We start from the raw sequence: 23,493 nt of genomic DNA on the forward strand, positions 1-23,493 counted from the left end.
CTGTTATCTGTTGTCAATCTCCCATCTTCTTTTTGGCATTAGGTTTTTGCCTTTATCACCATCAAACTTGGAGGGTTTTCTTTCAAATGGTTCTGCTTGTAATGATTGATTTTAGGGGCATGATTGATTTTCGGGGCTGCCAAAGATGAAATAGAAAAAGCTTTAAATGACCTTTTCTTATGAACTGTTTGATTAATCATCACCAAACTTTTTCTGTTGTGTCGTTGTAAGGTCCATTCTCAGATTTGTTCAGATGACTGATTTTAGGGACCACCAGTTAGAAATAGGAACAAGAGGGTTATGATGACCCTATACCACTCACCTGTTAAACTTGGCCTTGGGATCATCAAGATAAACATTCTGACCAAGTTTCATGAAGATAGGGTCATAAATATGGCCTCAAGAGTGTCATCAAGCTTTTCCTTTGATTTGAGTGGGTGACCTAGTTTTTGACCCCACATGACCCAGTTTCGAACTTGGCCTAGGAATCATTAAGATAAACATTCTGACCAAGTTTCATAAAGATAGGGTTATAAATGTGGCTTCAAGTGTTGACAAGCATTTCCTTTGATTTGACCTGGTGACCTAATTTTTGACTCCACATGACCCAGTTTCTGTCTTGGTCTAGAGGTCATCAATATAAATATTTTGTGCAAGATTGTATGAAACAAAGCATAAATGAGACCTCTATATGGCTGAAAGGGCTAAAATAGAAAATTTTGCCCCTTCAGGGGCAGTAACTCTAGAACCCATGGTGAAATCTAGTTTTCGAAAGAAGTCAGGATCTTATTGTGACTTATCTTGTATATAAGTGTGGTTAAAATCGAATTTAAAATGTCACTTCTACCGTTTTCACAAGGTAAAAAATAACAAATTTTGGCTCTTTCAGTGGCTAATCAGGAGTCGTAACTGCGGAACCTATGCCTGGATCTGACGGATTCATCATGGAATCCAAGATCTATTGTTGTTAAAGATATTTTGCAAGTTTGTATCAATTCAAACCATAAATGAAGTCTATAGGACTGCAAAAGCCAAAAAAGCACATTTTGGCCATTTAAGGGGCAATAACTCTAGAACCCATGATGGGATATGGCAAGTTTTCGAAAGGAACCGAATAGAAAACGATCAATCAGTTAATTCAGACTTTGAGAAAGTATTGCTTCAAGATCTAAGCTTAGATGAATACTTAAAGACTTGTATACAATTCTATTATTATGTAATATCTGAATAAAAGTAATAACTGATGCGCACATAAATGGAAGTATATGACCAGAATGAGTATATGGCGATAAGAGTTTTAGTAAATGCTTAGTTTACGTTCAAGTAACATATTCTTGCAATACTTACACTGATATTGAAAAGTGTATTTCTTAGACTCCTGTATATATGTGACAGATTTGAGCATATGTCTAAACAGAAAATACACAGACATATCAATGAAGTGATGACCAAACAATCGTCAACCGACCAATTCAATACGATTTATTTCATTTTTATTACTATGCTCGTAAATGCTTAATACTTAAATGCTTAATTAGCAGTAAACGTTACAGATATGAAACTGTATACCAATAGAAATAATGTCAAAATAAGCACATCATTCTGCAGAACTGCATTGAAAACAAAATGAAATCTTACATTTTGTCAATGTAAGGTAGAAGGAAGAATGGAAAACTTGAATCTCTGAAACTTATAACAAAGTAAATTCTGATATACATACGTCATTAAAAGTCAAATTTTTTAAATGGTAAGGATTTTTTGGAAGAACATCCACTCAACCAATGATATTGTTTAAAAAGACCAGAGAGAGAGAGAGAGACAGAGACAGAGACAGAGAGAGAGAGAGACAGAGAGAGAGAGATTAGCAGATATCATTTACCTTTCACTGTTTTACATAAGCAGATATATAATCTACCATTTAGAGAGAGAGAGAGTCATGTTTTACATTAGCAGATATCATTTACCATTTAGAGAGAGAGAGCTATGATTGTTTTACATTAGCAGATGTCATTTACCATTTAGAGAGATTAGAGAGAGAGTTATGACTGTTTTACATAAGCAGATATCATTTACCTTTTAGAGAGAGAGTTATGACTGTTTTACATTAGCAGCTGTCATTTACCATTTAGGGAGATTAGAGAGAGAGTTATGACTGTTTTACATTAGCAGATCTCATTTACCTTTTAGACAGTCAAATGGAAAACTACTTTTTTTCTTCAAGAAAATTCTTCAGCAAGGAAGGTTTTCCTTCAACCCATGATTACAGTTGAAACTCGAATCTCAAACTCGCTTATCTCAAAATTCCAGCTATTTCAAAGACATTTCAAGTCCTATCCCAAAAACACATGCACAAAATATCATTTTAAGTTGAATTTTGGTTATCTCAAAGAAAAACGCTTGATTCCTTGGAATAGGAGATACTGAAATTCAACTGTGCTTTCTTCAAAACAGAGATTTCTGCAAGACACATATAGTTAGAATTAGGAGAACCTTTTCTTGCTAAATTTTACAATCCTACTGGGAAAAAATATCCATTTATTCTGAAAGGAAGGATAAAATGATTTCAACAGAAAATACTTCAACAAATTCTGCTACAAACGCTACATATGTTTTAATTCTGATTAATATATTTCTAATATAAATGAGACAGGTGTATCATTAATATGTATCAATTATGAGGTACATGTTATAAAACGCTGCTATTAAGAATTTTATTCTTGACAGTTTATATTTGGCACAAATAGAATATGTCGTAGTAAATAATAGATATTGAAATAAAACACAATCATATTGTGATATGACATAGTGATATAAAATAATGTTATAAGTAAAAGCCTATTTACCTTCTATCACATAGCAAGGTTGGTTTATATATTAAACATTCCACTTTAAATGAATGTCTTGTCCAGAAAATCTACAGATTTTGTACAGATAAAATACTAGAAGTGTGTCCAACAGGTGCCCCTATACACTTCCTGTCACTGTACATGGTTTTATGACTCTAGGTGAAATTGTAATAAGATATATGCAACACGAACATTTAGGCACTTTATGTGTATTTTTCACTAAGTCAAGGACCATAACTCTGGTCTAACTGAGTGAAATCCCAAACAGAAAACCAGATGAACAATTTCACATACTATATAATAATCCTCTAAAACTCAGGTGCACAAACTCACATGCTGAATAATATTCCTACTTGGTTTCAAGACTGTAGGTCAAATATTTGATAAGAAAGTGCAACAAAACTTTTAAACACTTTGTATTCTTCACTAAGTAAAGGACCACAACTCTGGTCTGGCTGAGTGAAATCCCAAACAGTATACTAGGTGCACAACTTCATATACTGTGTAACAATCCTCTAATGTTTTATGACTCAAAATCAAATACTTTTTGAGATACATGCAACACAAACTTGCACAACATATATGCATACTTTTTACAATTAAGGGCCATAACTCTGGTCTGACAAAGAGAAATCCCCAACAAAACCCCAGGTGCACAGCTTCACTTGCTGAATAATATTTATGTTTTATGATCCTAGATCCAGTATGTTTTAAGATACTGCAACACAAACTTTTGTGTCCTTTTATGCATACTTTTGACTAAGTCAAAAGTCATAATTCTGGTGTGGCTAAATGAATCTCTAATAAACGCCAGGTGCACAATTTCATATGCTAAATAATATTCCTATAATGTTTCATAATCTTAGGTCAAATACTTGTAGAAATACATGCGACACAATCTTTTAGGACCTTTTATGCATATTTTTGACTAAGTCAAGGGCCATAACTCTGGTCTGACTGTGTGAGATCCCAACTGATATACCAGGTGCACAATTTCTTATGCCGCCGAATAACAATCCTAGGTCAAATACTGTTAAAGACTTGCATGACACAAATTTGGATGGATAGATGGAAGGACAGATGGACAAGGGCAACTCTTAGTGCACCCCCCAAAAAAGATTTTTGTAGGCACAAAAGATTTACCATTGAAAAGAAAAATGTTATGATTAAAATATCATTAATTCATAATGCCAATAGCAAAGTTTGAAACAAATGTCTAATATAATGCCTAACTCAGTTTGTTTTTTATGAATAATGTCATGATACATAATTTACATATTGCAAGAAAGCTGAGGTCTTAAACTGGTATCAAGAAATAAACAATTAATAAATAAATTCTCACTAGTTTTTTGTTCCTATACTTTAAACAGGATGTCATGGTGTAGAACATTTTTTCTAAAATTTGTCCATAATAAAGTCAAATAGAGTCGAACAGGAGACACAGATTTTTATATAAACCTAACAATCTGCTCGGTAATTACAGTTAAAAGATTAATACTTACAACAGCTAAACATAAAAAGACAATTCTATGAGGTTTTCGGGTGTGTAAAGACAAACATTTCTATAACTTTTGAACGGTGTAAAATTTCAAAACGAAAATATCCATAAGCCAATTCAATTGATGTCACATAGTTATTATTATACCACAAAGCACTTGAGTTATTTTACCACAAAGTACCTGTGCCAGTGTTTTTTCCTTTCTTAAATAACACAGTGTCTTGAAAGAAAACTATGAAAAAAGGTCTAAATCATCAGAACTTTGTGTATTTTCTTGAATATATTTCATTATATCATCTTCCGTGATATCTTCAACTGCACTTGTAGCTTTGTCACTCTCAGCTGTTTTATCTGCAGAATCACTTACAGCACTGGTAGTGGGTTTTGTAGATACTGGCACTGGTTTAGGTTTAAGTCCTGGCTTCGGTTTCAACCCAGGTTTACTTGCAATGTCAGGCTTTTTTCTCAAAGCCGGTTTAGGTTTAGCTTTGTCCTTCACTGAACTATCAACTATTTTGTCTGTTTCTACAGTGACACTGTCAAACTCACTAACTGAAGGTTTTACACTTTCATCAGATTCCGCCCGATCCCTTCGCTTTGGGATAGGTGGTTTTGCCCTTGGAACAGGCTTCGGTTTTGATGTAATGTCTTTATTTTCTTTCACCTCTACCTCGGGTAAAGATTGATCAACATCTTGTTCCACTGATTTATCATCTTCAGTTTTTATTTTCATTGTCATGATTTTTTCTAAATCATCATCCACACTGAAAAGCAGAAAGATACATATTCATCAAAATATTGCTGAAACTTGCGAAATTTAAATAATATCAGTGATATTTTTAAGTGCACCATGATTTCCATTAATTTTATATAAATTATCCCCTAAAATGAATAGGCAGTCTGGAAAACTGTACATAAGTTTATTTAGTTCCTAATAGTGGTTTATCACTGGAAAAAGTACCATCCTAAATACACTGAGCCTTCAATTTTTTTTAAGAAAAGCAATGCATGTATCTTTTTAATTTACCTGAAAAGGTCATCTGTGTTTTCTTCCCTATATTCCCCTGATACTGCAGGTGTGACCTTGACATCTGACCTTGACCCAGTTATAAACAAGTCTTCACCTTCACCTTCCTCCATTGCTCCACTTAAATCAGGTTCTTCAAAGATCTTCAGATCCCCTACATAAAATACAATTATACATATTTCATAGGAGTATAATTAATGTTGACTGTGAAAGTTCACATGAACTTGTTAAAAGCAAAGAGAAAACAAAATTTGATGCAGTCAGTCAGTTCCAAACTGTCTAACTTATATGAAGGGGCTTTGGTTTGTGTCTAATACTTGAAATATATGTATAACTCAAGACAGAGAACAAGCTAGGATGACCGATTAAATTTATCCTGCAGTCATTTCCCGAAATGGCTATAACAGTGCAGAGAGATACATGGACTATTTAATGTTGACTTTTGCACTACTCAAATCACCTAATCACCACCCACCTATATTCCAAGTCAGATGTAAATACCTTGAATGGTTATCAAGTTATGCTCTGAACAAAATACATGACAGACAAATCTGACCTTGCTGAGACCTTGACCTTTGACCTACTGACCTGGTTCATGGGCTCTGCACATTGTCTCATCGCCACCTACTTATATGCCAAGTTTAAAGACAATTCCTTGAAAAGTTACTAAGTTATGCTGCAGACGAGAAATATGAGGGTCAAATTTGATCATTGAGCTCCATTTGTGATCTTGACCTTTGACCTACCAACCTGCACATAATTTCATCGTTATCTACTTATATGCCAAGTTTAAAGTCAATACCTTGAATGCTTATTGAGTTATGCTCTGGACAAGAAATAGGATGGACAGACACACTCACCATCACACAATACATCGTTTTTTTTTTCCAAAAAGCATGATAAAACAAAACATGTAACAAATCATCTAACTAACAAATTGTGTCTGTTGCATATGTTGATAGTTCCCTATATATTTTAAGACAGCTAAAATGCAGTTAAGATCTATATTTCCCTTGAACAACATAATTAAGTGGTTCATAGGGCCACCAGACAGAAGGCTCACTAGTCGTAAACAGCCATTTTCTTTCATTAGACACATCCCTTACCCTAATCCTGTGATATGAGTATGAAATATCAGTTAAAATGGCTCCAACAAATAAGAAAAATCAACAACAACACGTGTAGCGTTTGTTCATAGATAATTATTAACTTCCAACGTTTTGGCGTTAAGCCTTCCTCAGGGAAGAATAACAATAAAAACAACAGACATGACGTCGTTAAACAACGTCGCGTAAAAAGGCGGTAAAATATATACAAAGTTTAGATCTACATTATTTACAATGTTAAATAAATTAAAAATAACGTTCCTTTAAACGGATTTAACAAACATACCGAGTAAATTGTCGGATAGTGTTTATACAAAATTTCCTATACTTATGTATATAAAAAACAGAAACAGGAAAAAACAATGATATACTCGGCATTACATATCTATATATGTAGATCAATACAATTAGTTAATTGGTCAATTAATGTCAAATAAAACTTTAGAATTTAAACCATATGGATAGAGCGTTTTCAGTTTATGTATCCACACTGTTTCTTTGCAGAGACGATCAATGTCATTTCTTACAACATCAATAGGCATAAAAGAAAAGTCCTTTAAGCAATGATCTCGTAAATTGAAATGTGATGCAACCATTGAGGAAAAAGTAGGGTCAGTAAAACTATTGATATCAAATCGGTGACTGTTTTTAAAATGGCTCCCAAATAGTGGGCAATTTGGCTTCCATTTTAGCTGGCCATTGGACTTCTTTAAGAACCTTTATGAATGTTGACTTTCAGACCAAAGCACTTTCTGGGCTACTTTAAGGATCTGCTATGAATGCTGCCTTTCATATTAAAGCGCTTCAACTTATTGGGCTGTGGGCTACTTTGAGGATCTGCCACGTGACTTTCAGACCAATTTGTCTTTTGGCTAAGCAGGACCCTAGGGATACAAAGCAGAACTGCATGAACTCATTCATAAAGAAGAAAACTAATTTTATTCTTTTCCGAATCGGTGAAGTACTGAAATATATCAGTTAGTACATGAAATTGACATTTCACTGTTTCAAAGCAGTGAAAAATGTCATTTTTATCTTTCACCGGTATGGAACAACGCATAAATGCAAAAGAATGTGAATTATAAATAATTGGAAATTCTTGCAAAATAAACATCAATAAAGATATAGGTGTATATAAATACTTAAAAGAACATATAGATATATACAACCTCATAATAATATGCAAAAGAAATCTAGAAACTTCCAAAGAAATACCTGAAAGATTTTTAACATAGATTCTGTGACGTCAAAACATTGTGACATCATTTTGCAATGCATGTGACGTTACAAAGTAAAATCGTTACAATTCGTAAAACTATTGAAAATTGAATTAAAAGAAAACTTGTTTGTGTCAGTGTAAAATTGATATATATATATATTTCACTTGCGAACACCATAATTTACATCTTCACTTGTAGCTGCACTACTCATAAAAATATTGTATATGGTGTTGACTCTGTGGAATTTATTTTGACCTTACAATGGAACAAACAAATGTTTCTATATCCAAGTAAGATTGTTGTTACCTTTTGTGTCAGCTGAAACATCTTCAGCAGTAAATAAATCATTGTCATCATCATCATCTTGATTATCATCATCTTCATCATCAAATAAGTTTCTGAAAGTTATTTCAAACACTGGAAACACTTTCTAATGGAAGTTTTTTTTTTTGGATTTAACGTCACACCGACACATGATAGGTCATATGGCGACTTTCCAGCTTTAATGGTGGAGGAAGACCTCTCCGTGCATTATTTCAACACGAGCGGGCACCTGGGTAGAACCACCAACCTTCCGTAAGCCAGCTGGATGGTCTAATGGAAGTAGAAGTAGCTATATTTCTGTGACTAAGATGTACAGCCAAAATGTTACAAACTGGCACCTTAGCTTTGTAGCTATATGTCTAAAGCACCTACACTTTCAAAGTCCCAAACAAGCTTATTTTATTAACAGGCTATCATTTAACCAGCTGTGATGCAATTCTTGTGCCTAAAATCCACACAAAAAAAACGCCCAGTGCCATTTTCATTTTCTCATTAAATAAAGTTATTATAATAATAATTATTATTATCATTATTATCTCCATATTTGTTCAGCTATACTTACACGTCTTTGTCACTGCTTTCCGTGTTTGTCTCTTCTTCAGTTTCCACCTTATCTGTTTGTTCTGCAGAGTTATCACCCTTGTTAACACTGGACTCGGACACTTCAATCTTCTTTAACTTTCCAGCTTTCATAGCACTCACCCCTAAATACAACTTAAAATGAGTGTTTGTAAACAGATCAAAATGCCTACCTGTTTTTTACTATCATATCTTCCAAGTTGGTTAATGTTTTGAGTGACTTTTTCGTAAATAAGATTACACATCATTTATTGCCAATGCACTTCCATATTACAAAGGTTAGACATTCTTACTATTTCTATCAAAAATACTGTCTATAATTCTGAATCTATTTGTCTATTTTAGGCCAGGAAAAACAGGCAGTGGATTAACAGTTTTTACTGTTAGAGATACTATGAGTTTTTCATGACTTGGAAGTTATTTTGAATGCTGGCAAAGCTCTGATTCAGAAAAGTCGAGCATAATGTCTTATGAACAGCTCTTTTTCTAACTTTAAACTTCCTTAACATATTAAATTTGCTGAAATATTTTTTTATATTTTTATTGGGAGTTAAATATATGAAATTGTTATAGAAATACAGTAAAATGCACATTTGAGTGCATGGCAAGTTTCTACGTTTTACAAAAAAACGTGCACATGTATTAAATATTACAACTTTTATCCACTGAGGCCTCACCAAATTAAAAAGTTGTTCATCGGATTTGCCGCTCATATATTTTCAGAAACACAAAAAAATATTATAATAAAAAATAAGTTTAGGAAAGATTTTATTCGTAACAGAAGATATAAATATGTATTGCATTTTTTTAATTTGATGAGGCCTCAGTGTTAGGGATTGCCAGTGTTCTAACCTGTTGCTTGTAGCAAATGTCTTTTTTTGTGGGATTAATTTATTCTAAAAATTCAAAACTACAAATAAAATCTTTCCTAAACTTACACTCCCGAAAGCTATTTTTCAATGCCTATATTTTGCCACATCTTGATTATTGCTGCACTATATGGGGAAACTGCAGTGACGAGCTTCTAAAAACTGTTTTGAAATTCCAAAAACGTGCTGCAAGAATTATTCTTGACAAAAAATTTGATGCCCCATCCGCTGAATTATTTACAAAATTGAAATGGATGACTTTTTCTGACCGAATTAAATACAAAAAAGCAATCCTAGTATATAAATCGATTCATGACCAATGTCCTAATTATCTTACTTCAAAATTTACTCAAAAGCAAACATCTGATCGTGAACTTAGATCTAGAGAAAATGATGAACTAGTAGTACCTATGCCAAAACAGGAATTTTTTCGCAAATCTTTGCACTATTCTGGAACAGTTATCTTGAATAACATACCTAAATATATACGTACTTCAGACACCCTGGAGAAATTTAAAAGATCGTACCTTCAGTGGCAATACTCTGACAGTACAATAAGTCATAATTGCAATTAAATGTCAGGAAATACTGTGTCAACCATCTCTCTCCATTTTCATTGTAAATAGTTACTTCAGTTGTTAAATTAGTGTCCTGTATTGTATATAATCTTTCATTCTCATATTATTTTTCTGATAACATTAACTTTGTGTGTTTTATTTTGTCATATTTTTATCCATGTTTGTATATAGCCATGTATATGTGGACCATATTGTAAATTGGCTTAGCCAAATATGTTATCCACTATAACTAAAGTGGTTATTATTATTATTATTATTATTACACTTATGTGGGAAGCTAAATACAACAACAGCCATATGATTACTCTGCAAATTGTGGTCTTTATGTCTCTAAAACTTTTAAACAATTCTTCCTGAAAATGAATGAACCTCATTCAGGGATTTTACATACATGAGCTGCGCCATGAGAAAACCGACATAGTTGCTTTGCAACCAGCATGGATCCATGCTGTTTGCTAACAGTTTCTCTAATTGCAATAGACTTTGAAAGCGAACAGCATGGATACTGACCAGACTGCGTGGATGCGCAGGCTGGTCTGGATCCATGCTGGTCGCAAACCCACTATGTTGATTTTCTCATGGCATGGCTCACATGATTTATTAGATTTAATATGTATGTACAGTCATACAGCCATTTTAAGGGCATACACAAAATATCTATACCTAGAAATTCCAGAAGTATTGCATCTGTAGAGAGTTTAGGTGTTGAAGCTAGATATCTCATAAAGTGGTCAAGATTATTTCTCCGTTCCTTGGCAATACTTTCGTTCATCATTAGCACTTTCTTTGGAAGCTGCGGAAATGCTGTCCCACTGTACTTTGTGTTGAACTTATTATATATTTCTTCAAACTCACCAAGCTTTTTCATAACCTGAAAACAAAACCAAACCAAAAACTTGTTCTCATATTTTGATAACTTAGTTTCTACAGTAAACTTATATACAGACCATTACATTACATTGGGCTGCACATTGAAATAAACCTACATTTTGAAAGATTATAACTTCTTCATCCATGTCACTGAAGTAGAAACAAAAAACATGAAAAATGGTACTGGTAGCTGCCTCACTTGGCGCTAAGCATTAAGAGGAAAGTTCTAGGTCTGGTCAGCCTGGTGTCAGTATAATGTGACTGGGCGGGATATCATGTCACGTTATGTCTATGGCCTGATATTCCAGTGAGACAGCACTGTAAAGTTGGCCACTGTGCTCACTGCTTCAAGTAGACACTGTCAATTATATGACTGAAACTTTGTTTAAAAAGATGCTAAACCCGAACACTCACGCATACATGCAGGCACACACACAAAGACATCCACATACACAAAATTTATGTGATCAGTAACTAGTAACTTTGTATAACATTCTCCTTAGAAAGCTCTCTGTAATTTGGAGTTATCTTTCTGAGAACTCAATGCAATCCTTTGCCACTTCTTTGCCTAAGGGAGGCTTTGATATTGTGTTTTTTACCCTGATCTTAACAATATATTGGTACCTCCAGATTCATTCCACTGGTTTGATTTAATTTATTTTTATTGGGTTTAAAGTCACATCAACACAATTATAGGTCTGACATATGACAATTTTCAGTCTCCTTGGAGACAATGTCATTAAGATCTGATTCGATCTGTTTAGTTTAATCATATTGTACTTCTTATATTTTACATTCATACATTTGTAACAATAATTGTACATGCACAAAAATAAGCATTAATGGGTAGAGCAATGAGTTCTTGCAACATCTATCATGGGCGGTGGTAACCACCAAAATTAGTAAATATACAATCTATTCATAAACAAGTCAGTCAGTGCAGTGCATTTCAACGCCGTCTAGTCTAAAATTCCATCCCGCCCAATATATTTACATTCAACGCATTGTATTTTGGAACCATTTAATGCAAAACTTCATTCCATCCATCTAAACATGGAACGATGCATTGAAAAACTTGTTGCAATGCACCGTACTATGAAATCATCCATCGAAACATGATACCATGCAGCTCAATGTGAAGCCGTTTAACACAACATGAGTATGTGCAGTGTAAAATGAAATGACTTATTACAACTTCACGCCGTCTAATGCATATTGAAACCGCTTTGTGTAATTAAAAGCGGTGTATAAAAACTTGATGCCATGCAGTCCAATGTGAATACGTTTAACGCAACATGAGTTCGTGCAGTGTAAAATGAAACGGTTCATTAAAGCTTGGCGCCGTCTAATGCATACTGAAACCGCGTTGTGTGATTTGAAGCGGTGTATCAAAATTTGATGCCATGCAGCCAAATGTGAAGCCGTTTAACGAAACACGAGTATGTGCATTGTAAAAGGTTTAAATAAAACTATCAGTTCATAAGTTTGCCATATTATAAATATAGATTCTGGATCAGTTTTACGTATGAATATCTTAAAATTTGTCCTAAAACCGACCTTGTGGTAAAATTCTAACATTTAATTTTACACTATTCCTGTGATTTATCTGAATATTAAAAGGGGACCTTATTTTCGTGAAACATCTTTCTTCTTAGTTTAAGCTTTGTCAGAAGTATTCTTAGTGAAACAGACTCAGTAATAGAAATAACAATGACAAAATTAACAAGCTGGACAGTCAGTTTCCTGGATTTCATACAAGTATTAACTTTATCTCCACAAGTATCTGCGACGCTCGCTCGGTTCACAAATCCCCTTACCGGTTGTATGAAATCCAGGAAACTGACTGTCCAACTTAAATGAAATACTGTTTAAAAATGGCATAAGATCTCCCCCCCCACCAAAAAAAAAAACCCAACAGACATTGCACTGGACAGTGAAGAACATGTAATTTAAACATACTGTCTAAAAACATAACATGTTAACATTTATTTTATATGATTAATATTAACTCGGGAGATCTTTAGTGTTTGTTAATTTTGTCATTGTTATTTCTACTACTGAGTCTGTTTCACAAAGAATACTTCTAACAAAGCTTAAACTAAGAAGAAAACTGTTTCACGAAAATAAGGTCCCCTTTTAATATTCAGATAAGTCGCTGGAACAGTGTAAAATTAAATGTTAGAATTTTACCACAAGGTCGCTTTTAGGACAATTTTTAAGATATCCATATGAAAAAGTGATCCAGAATATATATTTACTGGCAGTATAATAGGGCAAACTTATGAACTGATAGTCTTATTAGCCTTTTACAATGCACGTACTCGTGTTCCGTTAAACGGCTTCACATTTGGGTGCATGGCATCAAATTTTGATACGCCGCTCCAAATCACACAACACAGTTTCAGTATGCAGTAGACGGCGCCAAGCTTTAATGAATCGTTTCATTTTACACTGCACGAACTCATGTTACGTTAAACGTCTTCACATTTGACTGCATGGCATCAGGTTTTTATACACCGCTCTTAATTACACAAAGTTGTTTCAATATGCATTAGACGGCGTGAAGTTGTAATAAATCATTTCATTTTACACTGCACGTACTCATGTTGTGTTAAACAGCTTCACATTGAGCTGCATGTTATCATGTTTTGTTGGATGATTTCATATTACAATGCATTGAAACAAGTTCTTCAATGCATCGTTCCATGTTTAAATGGATGGAATGAAGTTTTGCATTAAACGGTTTCAAAATACAATGCGTTGAATACAAATTTATTGGACGGGACGGAGTTTTAGACTAGACGGCATTGAAATGCTATGCACTGACTGACTTGTTTATGAATAGATTGTATATTTACTAATTTTGGCGGTAACCGCCGCCCATAAACATCTCCTCCCAATAAATACATTAAACACAATGTATCAAATGTAACAGAAACAGAAACTACAAAATACAAGAGATCACAGAGTGATCTTGGCGCCCACCAATGTGCCATTTTTGAGTGTTCCAAATTTCAAGACTTATTGACTACCTCAAGGTCAAATTTCATTTCCGTACACAACACTGTGCATGTGGTCCAAATTCAAAAGCTGTAGCTTGAGAAATGTGAAAGTAGGTCACCAGGTCAATGTCAAGGTCAAAGTTTGTTTCAGTACACAATCCTATGCATGTGGTCTAAATTTGAAGCCTGTAGCTACAGAAATGTGAAAGTAGGTCACTAGGTCAACCTTAAGGTCAGAGTTCATTTCAGAACACAAAACTATGCAAGTGGTCCAAATTTGAAGGCTGTAGCTTGAGAAATGTAAAAGTAGGTCACTAGGTCAAAATCGCGGTCAAATTCTATTTCGGAATACAAAACTATGCATGTGGTCCAAATTTGAAGCCTGTACCTTCAAAAATGTGAAAGTAGGTCACTAGGTCAATGTAAAGGTCAAAGTTCATTTCGGTACACAAAACTATGCATGTGGTCCGAATTTGAAGGCTATAGCTTGAGAAATGTAAAAGTAGGTCACTAAGTCAAAATCAAGGTCAAATTTTATTTCTGAATACAAAACTATGCATGTGGTCCAAATTTGAAGCCTGTACCTTAAAAATGTGAAAGTAGGTCACTAGGTCAATGCAAAGGTCAAAGTTCATTTAGGTACACAAAACTATGCAAGTGGTCGAAATTTGAAGGCTGTAGCTTGAGAAATGTAAAAGTAGGTCACCAGGTCAAAATCAAGGTCAAATTTTATTTCAGAATACAAAACTATGCATGTGGTCCAAATTTGAAGCCTGTACCTTAAAAATGTGAAAGTAGGTCACTAGGTCAATGTAAAGGTCAAAGTTCATTTTGGTACACAAAACTATGCAAGTGGTCCAAATTTGAAGGCTGTAGCTTGAGAAATGTAAAAGTAGGTCACTAGGTCAAAATCATGGTCAAATTTTATTTCGGAATACAAAACTATGCATGTGGTCCAAATTTGAAGCCTGTACCTTAAAAATGTGAAAGTAGGTCACTAGGTCAATGTGAAGGTCAAAGTTTTTTTCGGCACACAAAACTATGCATGTGGTCCAAATTTGAAGGCTGTAGCTTGAGAAATGTGAAAGTAGGTCACTAGGGCAAAATTAATGTCAAATTTCATTTTGAAACATGGAACTATGCATATGGTACAAATTTGAAGCCTGTACCTTCAAAAATGTGAAAGTAGGTCACTAGGTCAAAATCAAGGTCAAAGTTTTTTCCAGTGCACAAAACTATGTATGTGGTCCAAATTTGAAGGCTGTAGCTACAGAAATGTGAAAGTAGGTCACTAGGTCAAAATCAAGGTCAACTCATGCCAAGGTTCATCTTGCCACTCAAAAATATACATGTGGTCCAAATTTGAATGTTTTAGTTATTGACAAGAACATTTTAAAAACTTTTCCCTATATAAGTCTATATGAACCATGTGACCCCCAAGGCGGGGCCATTTTTGACCCTAGGGCGATAATTTGAACAAACATGGTAGAGAACCACTAGATGATGCTACATTACAAGTATCAAAGCCTTAGGCTTTGTGGTTTGGACAAGAAGATTTTCAAAGTTTTTCCTTATGTAAACCATATGACCCCCAGGGCGGGGCCATATTTGACCCTAGGGGTATAATATGAACAATCTTAGTTGAAGACCACTAGATGATGTCACATACAAAATATCAAAGCCCTAGGCCCTGTGGTTTTGGACAAGGGGTTATTCAAAGTTTTTCCCTAAATAAGTCATTATAAACTATGTGACCCCCAGGGCGGGGCCATATTTGACCCCAGAGAAATAATTTGAATCATCTTGGTAGAGGACCACTAGATGATGCTTCAAACCAAATATCAAAGCCCTAGGCTCTGTGCTTTTGGATAAGAAGGTTTTCAAAGTTTTTCCCTATATAAATCTATGTAAAATATAGAAATAAACAAAGGGCCATAACTCACTCATAAATTGTTGAACCAGTCTGATTTTCAGGGGGACACAACTAGGGTACCAATACATCATTCTGACAAAGTTTGGTCAAAATCCCCCCAGTAGTTTCTGAGGAGATGCGATAACGAGAAATTGTTAACGGACGGACGGATGGACGGACGGACGGACGGACCACGGACGCAGAGTGATTTTAATAGCCCACCATCTGATGATGGTGGGCTAATAAGATGTATAATATCACTTAAATAGTAAAATGAAGAGAAAGGAGAGAGTGGAGATGGGGTGGAAGAGTGTAGAGTACTTTGGTGTGTAATCTTGCACATTAGATATTGTTATTATAAAGAAATCATTTGAATCTGCCTGGGAATGTGACTATTATGTTCTTAACTTACTGTGAACTGAACATTATCAGTCTCTTTGTGTTTTGCAGTCTTGAAGTATGACAAGTTTGATACAACCATTACTTGGTATTCGTAGGTAGATCCCAGCATTGCCTTTGTCTCCTTGTAAGAGGTCACTGATAAATCAATTCCTGTTTCTTTATTCTTCAGTTCCCTACAAATATATATAACAAATTAATAGTATATTTTATTGAACTATGTAGAAAAAAATCAACTTAATTAATGTTATCAGTTTTTGTTGATTTTTATTGATCATTATTTCTGTACTTGGTAATAAATATGAAAGATGACTTTTACTTGATCATGTTCACAACTGCATTTTGCTTCTAAATTTTATTTACTTTTACTTAAACTGATACTCTGTAGTGTAAGAACTTAAGTTGGGTACAAGTCTATATATATATGTCAGTGATCATTTGTAAACTCTGAAACAATAATTTAATGTGATATGTAAAATTTCCCTTTCTAACTCTGGCTGAACTACAAGCTTTACATTGAAAACAAAGTAATAGTAATTACATCAAATTGTTATAATATATTATCATTTTTATTATTATATTACTAATATACCAGATTTATACAGCACCCTTTTCTTGATGAACACATTCAAAGGTGCTTTGCATAGCACAATATATTAGCTTTTATCATACTAAAAAATGTGCTTTGACAGTAGTAGTATAAATCTGATAGGTTGATAATCAGTTTAAATAATTCAGTTACTCTGGAACTTCGGTCTGCTGGGTATACCTTCAACACTGATTAATAATAAATTCAGGTGTGATAGAACTTAAATCCATTTTATGTCTATGTCTGTGTTGTACTGCTAAGCAATCGTTAATGATTATGATCAGCAGGCGCGTTGTCAGGGATATATAAGCTGTTAAAAATAGTAAAAATATAGAAATTATGTGCATCACAAAGATAGAGTAAAAGACCTATTTTACAGGCCAGGTTAAAAGTAAAACCAGGAAGTTGAGTTAGAACTTATAAACGGGAGGCAGTTGCCCAGCAAATATTTCTAAGCTGGGACTAGCTTGCAAAGACATAGGGAGACTGTTCCACAGACGTATACTTCTGGGAAAAAAGGAGTTTGCATCATAGTGTGTCTTTGAATACGGTAACAAATATAGTTCAGGTTTCTAGTTCTTCTAAGGTGTCTATGGTCAACAAAAACAAGGTGGTGTTGGATCTTATACAACATTGTAACTGCATTGTCCTATAGTCTTATTAGGCCTAAAAAAAAAAATTCTTTGTTTCCGGTAACATGCTCAAAAAAATTAGGGTAGGTAGGTCGGAAATTTTTTTTTTTGGAAATTTTTTTTATTAAGGGAGACTTTTCGGAAATTATTTTTTTTGTCAAAAAATGATTACAAATAAGGGGATTATGCCTTTAGAGCATCAGTAAGTTGATTTCTAACATCACTGGCCATGTTTAAAGCATAAAAAGTGCAGTTTTGCATCTTTTTGTTAAAAAGTTGAAAAAAATGTTCTCCAAGGCCATAAAAACATTTAGGGTCGGGCCAAAAATTTAGGGTAGGTCGGGATACCGGAAACAAACAATTTTTTTTTTTACGCCTTATGTTCATTCAGGAGTACTAGTTATATGTATACAGTTGTCTATTAATTGCTTCTGTATTATTATTTATGGCCTAAAGCAAATAAGGGTACATTTTAGTGAAGCAAAAAATAAAGTTAGTAAGAAAGAACATTCTTTGCAAAAATATAGATTAACAGTTGACTTTTGTGATAAGGCAGTCTGAAACCATTTATGTTTCAAATTTCAGGCAAATCGGATGATCGGTTGAAAATTAATTTACATTTGAAGTTACAGAATTTCTCAAAAAATAGCTATTTTCGTGTGACATAATCTTTTTTTGTTTTAATATTTTATTTAGAAAATATTCTGTATCAACTGTTTTACACATTTACCATGTTTATACAGTATGTTGACCATAAACCTATAAATGTAAACTACTAAAATATTCAGATTTAGTTTCCAAAAAAATTTTGAACATGTTTTGGAAAGTACCCAAATGAAGCCAAACATCTTAATTTATACCTTTCTCATATATTTATGTGTTAAAACAAAATATGTTAACATATTAGAAAGTAAAATGTTCTTTTGGATAGCTAATACAATATACTTTTATACAAACATTTCAGTTTTTGCATACATTTGCATGTCATTGCACATTAAGTATCCTTTTATGCTTGTTTTTTGTCCCAACCCTAACGGTTTAACAGTCAACTTGTTCCTTTGCTTGCAGAATGTTGTTTTAATGAGTTTTGCATACCTATATTGTCTCATTATACTCCTTACGACTTATTGTTTGCACTAATATTTCAGATATTGCTGTATTTCTACTCAACCCACCATCAGGGCATCCTTAATTTTGTCCCAACCCTAACGCTTTTTTGTCCCAACCCTAACATGCTTTTTTTTACTTGTTTACTGTAACAGGATTAATGGTAAAATGTTTTAGAGACATTATTTACAACAACATATTCAAGCTTTTTCATATAAAATTTCACTTCAGTGTTCTTGTACAAGTCCTTCTACTTTTTCGCATCATATAAGCTGAAAATTTCAGGAAACGAAAAGTCAAGTACATGGAATGACAAAAATAAGGAAAGTGTTTATGAAATTAAACTAAATCTAGTTAATCCTAACTGTAACTTGTTAAAACAGTGCATTTCAATTCATTAATTTAACATATAGCTTTTAGTAAGTCACTTTAAGCCTTCTAGTCAATACCGTTAGGGTTGGGACACTTTTTTTGCTTTAATGACAGTTGCTGAATTAATTATGTGTTTTCAAATGCAGGAAAGGAGTACATGACTCTATTAAAAATTAAAATTGAAATTAACAACAAAGTTAACATAAAAAAAGAAATCATTAAGCAAAGAAAGTAAAAGTAAAAGCAAATCAAAGGATGTGGCTTACGTAAAATTTAAAGGCAATGAAATTGAAATGAGCCGAAAATACGTACAGTAAACTCTGCTTATTACGAACTCCTTGGGGACCTTTCATAATTATGTGCTCCTTACATCCCGAGTTACTTTAGTTATATCCACATAAAATGATTTACTTATAAATGTATGATATAATTATGTAAACTGAAGAAAAGGAATACAACAAACAAGAATTATCAAGTCAGATATGATAAAAGTGGTGACCATCAATTTCACATTTATTTTCTACTGTTGTAGTTTTATATTTCCCCTCCATATCTATTTTTTATTTATGAGCAAGTAACTGAACACAGAGACAGTCTTAATGATATTAATTCAAGAAAGTTGATTTTATATTACATATCTTAGCTGGAAGAACCATATTATAAACTCAAAGACCATTTTACCTCTACTATCAATCTGTTTTCTGGTTACAATCATGGTAAGTCAGTTACATCCTTGAAAAGCGAGTTTATCTACATACATCATATAAATGCTCACTTTTATTAAGAATCAAATTTAAATCACACAAATACTGCAGAAAATTACATGTATTTTCGATGTATTTTATTTGCCATACAGATATTAATGCAGGCTAAAATAGATATTCATTTATGCAAGTCTGGCAGGGAAAAATATGATGCAGATGACAAAAGAAAAATCCAAAAACAACATATCTTTTAAAATACTGATACTAAAGAATATGTAGATCTTTATGAATACATGTACAGTATTGTCCAGTCTTCCATTTCCGACAGGAATACTAATATATTGTTCACTTTACCTAAAGATTTGTTTCAACCGTTTATATGTACATTAAATAAAAAAAAATTTAGGACCAGGCCAAACAAATATGTTAGTTATATCCAAAGCTGTTATAACCAGTATTTACTGTAAAATCTAAAAGTGCTCAGTATTAGAACATTGTTTACATTGTGGAATTGACAATACCTTTGAGATCAGTGAATTATACCAGTCATTGCTACAGTTTGCAAGTTTTTAGTTATCATATTTGTTGAACATATAGCACTATGTCCCAACCCTAACGCTACAAAGACAATTATCTTCATAAAAAAGTGTTAAAAATAAATAATGGGGGTACTATTAACTTTATTAAAGTATGTTTTAAATGTTGCTTTGTTATGTTAGTAACTAGTTATGTTGATATTTTTGTTCATTCTTGTGACAATTTTTAAAGCTAATGAAAACGTTTCATTTTAAAACTTCCTTGTAGTGTAAGATTCTTGACAAGAAAGATCATACTTAGCAATTTACTTTAAATAAGATTATTAAGGAACATTTAACAGTAAGTTGTGAAACAATATTACTGTACAAGGAATGTTTTAAAAAAATCTAACCACTTAAAAGCAGCATTTTTATGTTACTGAAAAATGTCCCAACCCTAACATTTTTTGAAGATTCCCTCATTTTGTGATTTTTTCTTAGGAAGGTAAAGGGGAGAATATATTTTTATTGTTGTATTGATTAATTGTTCCCCCAAGGTTATGTTAGAGACACTAAAATGTGAACAACAGTGTTTTAAGCCTTTTGTTATTAGTAAACTTAAAACATTTGATATTTTCTTGATAAATACATGTAGCAAAAATAAATCGAAATCAGGTTCAGACTGTAATATTCTTTTATGTTTGTTGACCTTAGTTTCCCTGTATTATGTGAATACTTTCAGTTCTGAAGAAATATAATTATTAATAACACTAGTCATTTCATAAATTCACATGCATATAACATGTCCCAACCCTAACAGTCAAATTAAAACTACTGGCTAATATCAGAAACTAATATCTTATGGGTGGTGCATATTAGAATAATGAAACTCGACACATACATAGATGTTGCATTGTTTTATGTGTTAAGCTTATAGTTTTTATTCTACATGTTCATAATTACTCAAAATAAAATTTCTATTAAATAAGATACACCACCCTTGCATCATGGAAAACACCAACATGTGAATGGTAAATAATACATCATTATTACTATAATGATTGGACTTGCAGTCAGTGCAGTTTCAGTCTGTGTGAATTAATTGTCAGTATACATGCATGCATGTTTTATGATGTCATTAACATTTTATGAACAGGATGCAATGTTCAATACCTGATCGTAACTGTCGCATGTGCCATGATTGTTGATTCTTCTCCTAGAATCTGCTGGTAATCTATTTAATTTGCAGAAAACGCCCACACGCCTCTATTTTCATTTTATATGGTTGACCACATGACAGGTCACATGACATACCTATGGACGCTTATTATTTGGAAACAATCATCTTCGAGACAGAGGTAATAGCCAATCAAATCTAGTGTAACAGCTGTTATCCAATCAAATGTATTGTTAGGATTCTGATTGGCGACCTGTTTACAACATGGCGGCTAAATCGCTACTTTGAGAAGAGATATATCAAACTCTACTACTATTTTGCAACTACGTACTTTTGATATCAGAATATAGAATTTTATGGTAATGGTGATGATGCTTATCAGTTTTGCTTATGTAGTTATTTTTCTTTTTGATTTTTCCGGTCCTAAAATAGGTTGAAACAATTTCGCAATTTCTCCTAAAAATTTGTAGTGATTCGAGGCTTCTTGTTAACCAAGAGCCCGGTTAGCTCAGTTGGTAGAGCACCTGACTTGCAAGCAGGGGATCGAGTCCTACAGGGTAGATGATTTTCTCACCAAAATACAACATAAAGATAAACCCTGGAAGAGAAAATACCAAGGTCCCGATAGGCTATAGTGGGGCTCAAACCCTGGACCTCATGATATGTAGGCTGACACTCTAACCACGTCACTATAAAGGGTTAATCCAACAGAATAACCCAACAGCAGCAAGACTTTTGGAAGTGACCTATAAAGAAGAGCTCACCGGCCAGCTCTCCAGAATGACACTCTGCCCAACGCATGCCATGAGTCCATCAAACACTTCTGACACCACTAAAGTAAACCCTGGGAGAGAAAATACCAAGGTTCCTACTGGGGCTCCATCCGCAGAGCTTGTGATCCATAGGCCGATGTTCTAACCATGTCACTAAAGGGTTAACCAGGGTTTCCGCTGCAATTCGCCAAAGTCGCCAATGGCGAAAAAAATAAAAAATTGGCGAAAAAAGTTTTTGCCGTAAATGTATTTTTTATAATGTGTATTTCTCTGTCTTAAGTACTCTTAGTCTTGCCTAAAAAATCAATATTGCCCGCGGGCGTTTCCGTTCATGATACACCAACCGAGGGATTAGCGATTCGGCATCAATTACACAACGCTGCCACGTGCCTCTCGATCTTTGACTTTAAATTAAACATGCAATAAACCAATGACAGCTTTGGATGTAGAACGCGTAACGTATTTTATCAGCAAAATTATTAAGCTCCGCCTTTACATATGTCATCGTTGATTGAAGTAATTTGGCGTGGTAGTAAACAAATTAAAGTCATGTTTCACGGACTGAATTAAATTTATTTTTTTATTTATTTGGGTTTTACGGCGCACCAACACAGTATAGGTTATATGGTACCAAGACTGAATCAAAAGGCACTGACAGCTGATTTATACATGTTTTAACAAACGGAATCACGAAAGTAGTGTCAAAGTAGCCATTTCTAAGTTATATTTTGTAGCAAAACTTCAGAATGAACGACGGGACATCCGCCATAAATTCCAATAATTTTTAAATCATGATCATAGGTTGATTTTGGCAAAGTCCAATGAAAAACTGCTTTAAACAAGCAGAAATCAATGATAAGAATTAACTCTGGCCATAGAAAATAAGTTATAAATTTTCATTTTATAAATAATGCTAGTCTTGATTGCCTTTTTTTCGTTTGTCACACATTTTCGCGACCCCAATTTCCGATTAATTTTGGTCATTTAGAGAAGACCTACCTATGCAAATGTATTTTTTAATTTTTTGCTGAGAAGTACCCTGCTATTTTGGCAAAGGAATAATAATAATATTTTCTCTAAATTTAGACCAAGAAACACACCAGAGGCCACCATTCCATACCTGTATTTTATAATTTTTCCAGGGGGAAAACCCTCTGACTCCCCCACTTATAAAGAGGGTACTAACCCCTCCTTTACCTCAAAATTTTGGACCTAAAGATGCACCAGAGGCCACCATTTCATGCCTGTATTTTGCCCCCCCCCCATCGAAAGGGTACTAATTTTAACCTATCCATAATCTCAAATTTTGAACATAAAAATGCACCAGAGGCCTTCATTTCATGCCTGTATTTCAAAAATTTCCAAGGGGAGAGCCCCCTACCCCCCTCCCCCAT

At 33.7% G+C, this 23,493-nt stretch overlaps 2 protein-coding genes across 2 annotated transcripts in view; one reads left to right on the forward strand and one right to left on the reverse strand.

Moving 5' to 3' along the window:
- Positions 1-2,596: 2,596 nt before the first annotated feature.
- LOC123561820 (HCLS1-binding protein 3-like) lies at positions 2,597-21,478 on the reverse strand. Its single transcript, XM_045354429.2, has 7 exons — positions 21,323-21,478; positions 16,244-16,406; positions 10,711-10,918; positions 8,584-8,725; positions 8,004-8,095; positions 5,372-5,525; positions 2,597-5,108 (listed from the first exon to the last, which is right to left on the reverse strand). The coding sequence occupies exons 1-7, from the start codon at positions 21,346-21,348 to the stop codon at positions 4,577-4,579; spliced, it is 1,317 nt and encodes a 438-aa protein (XP_045210364.2). The 5' UTR covers positions 21,349-21,478; the 3' UTR covers positions 2,597-4,576.
- Positions 21,479-21,562: 84 nt separating this feature from the next.
- Positions 21,563-23,493, forward strand: part of LOC123561819 (uncharacterized) — a 30,446-nt gene continuing 28,515 nt past the window's right edge. Inside the window, exon 1 of the mRNA XM_045354428.2 lies at positions 21,563-21,685. Coding sequence (XP_045210363.2) covers positions 21,683-21,685 — 3 coding nt within the window. The 5' untranslated portion in view covers positions 21,563-21,682. The remainder of the gene's footprint in view (positions 21,686-23,493) is intronic.

This window comes from Mercenaria mercenaria, chromosome 10 (assembly GCF_021730395.1).
Source record: "Mercenaria mercenaria strain notata chromosome 10, MADL_Memer_1, whole genome shotgun sequence".
NCBI classification, from domain to species: domain Eukaryota; kingdom Metazoa; phylum Mollusca; class Bivalvia; order Venerida; family Veneridae; genus Mercenaria; species Mercenaria mercenaria.

Bases quoted from the DNA above. Each gene is read 5' to 3' on its own strand.
- LOC123561820 (XM_045354429.2), bottom strand. From the start codon at position 21,348: ATGGCACATGCGACAGTTACGATCAG. The intron at 16,407-21,322 runs GTATTGAACATT...ATATATTTGTAG, and splicing joins CATGCGACAGTTACGATCAG to GGAACTGAAGAATAAAGAAA. The intron at 8,726-10,710 runs GTATAGATATTT...AGTTGTATTTAG, and splicing joins AATACTTCTGGAATTTCTAG to GGGTGAGTGCTATGAAAGCT.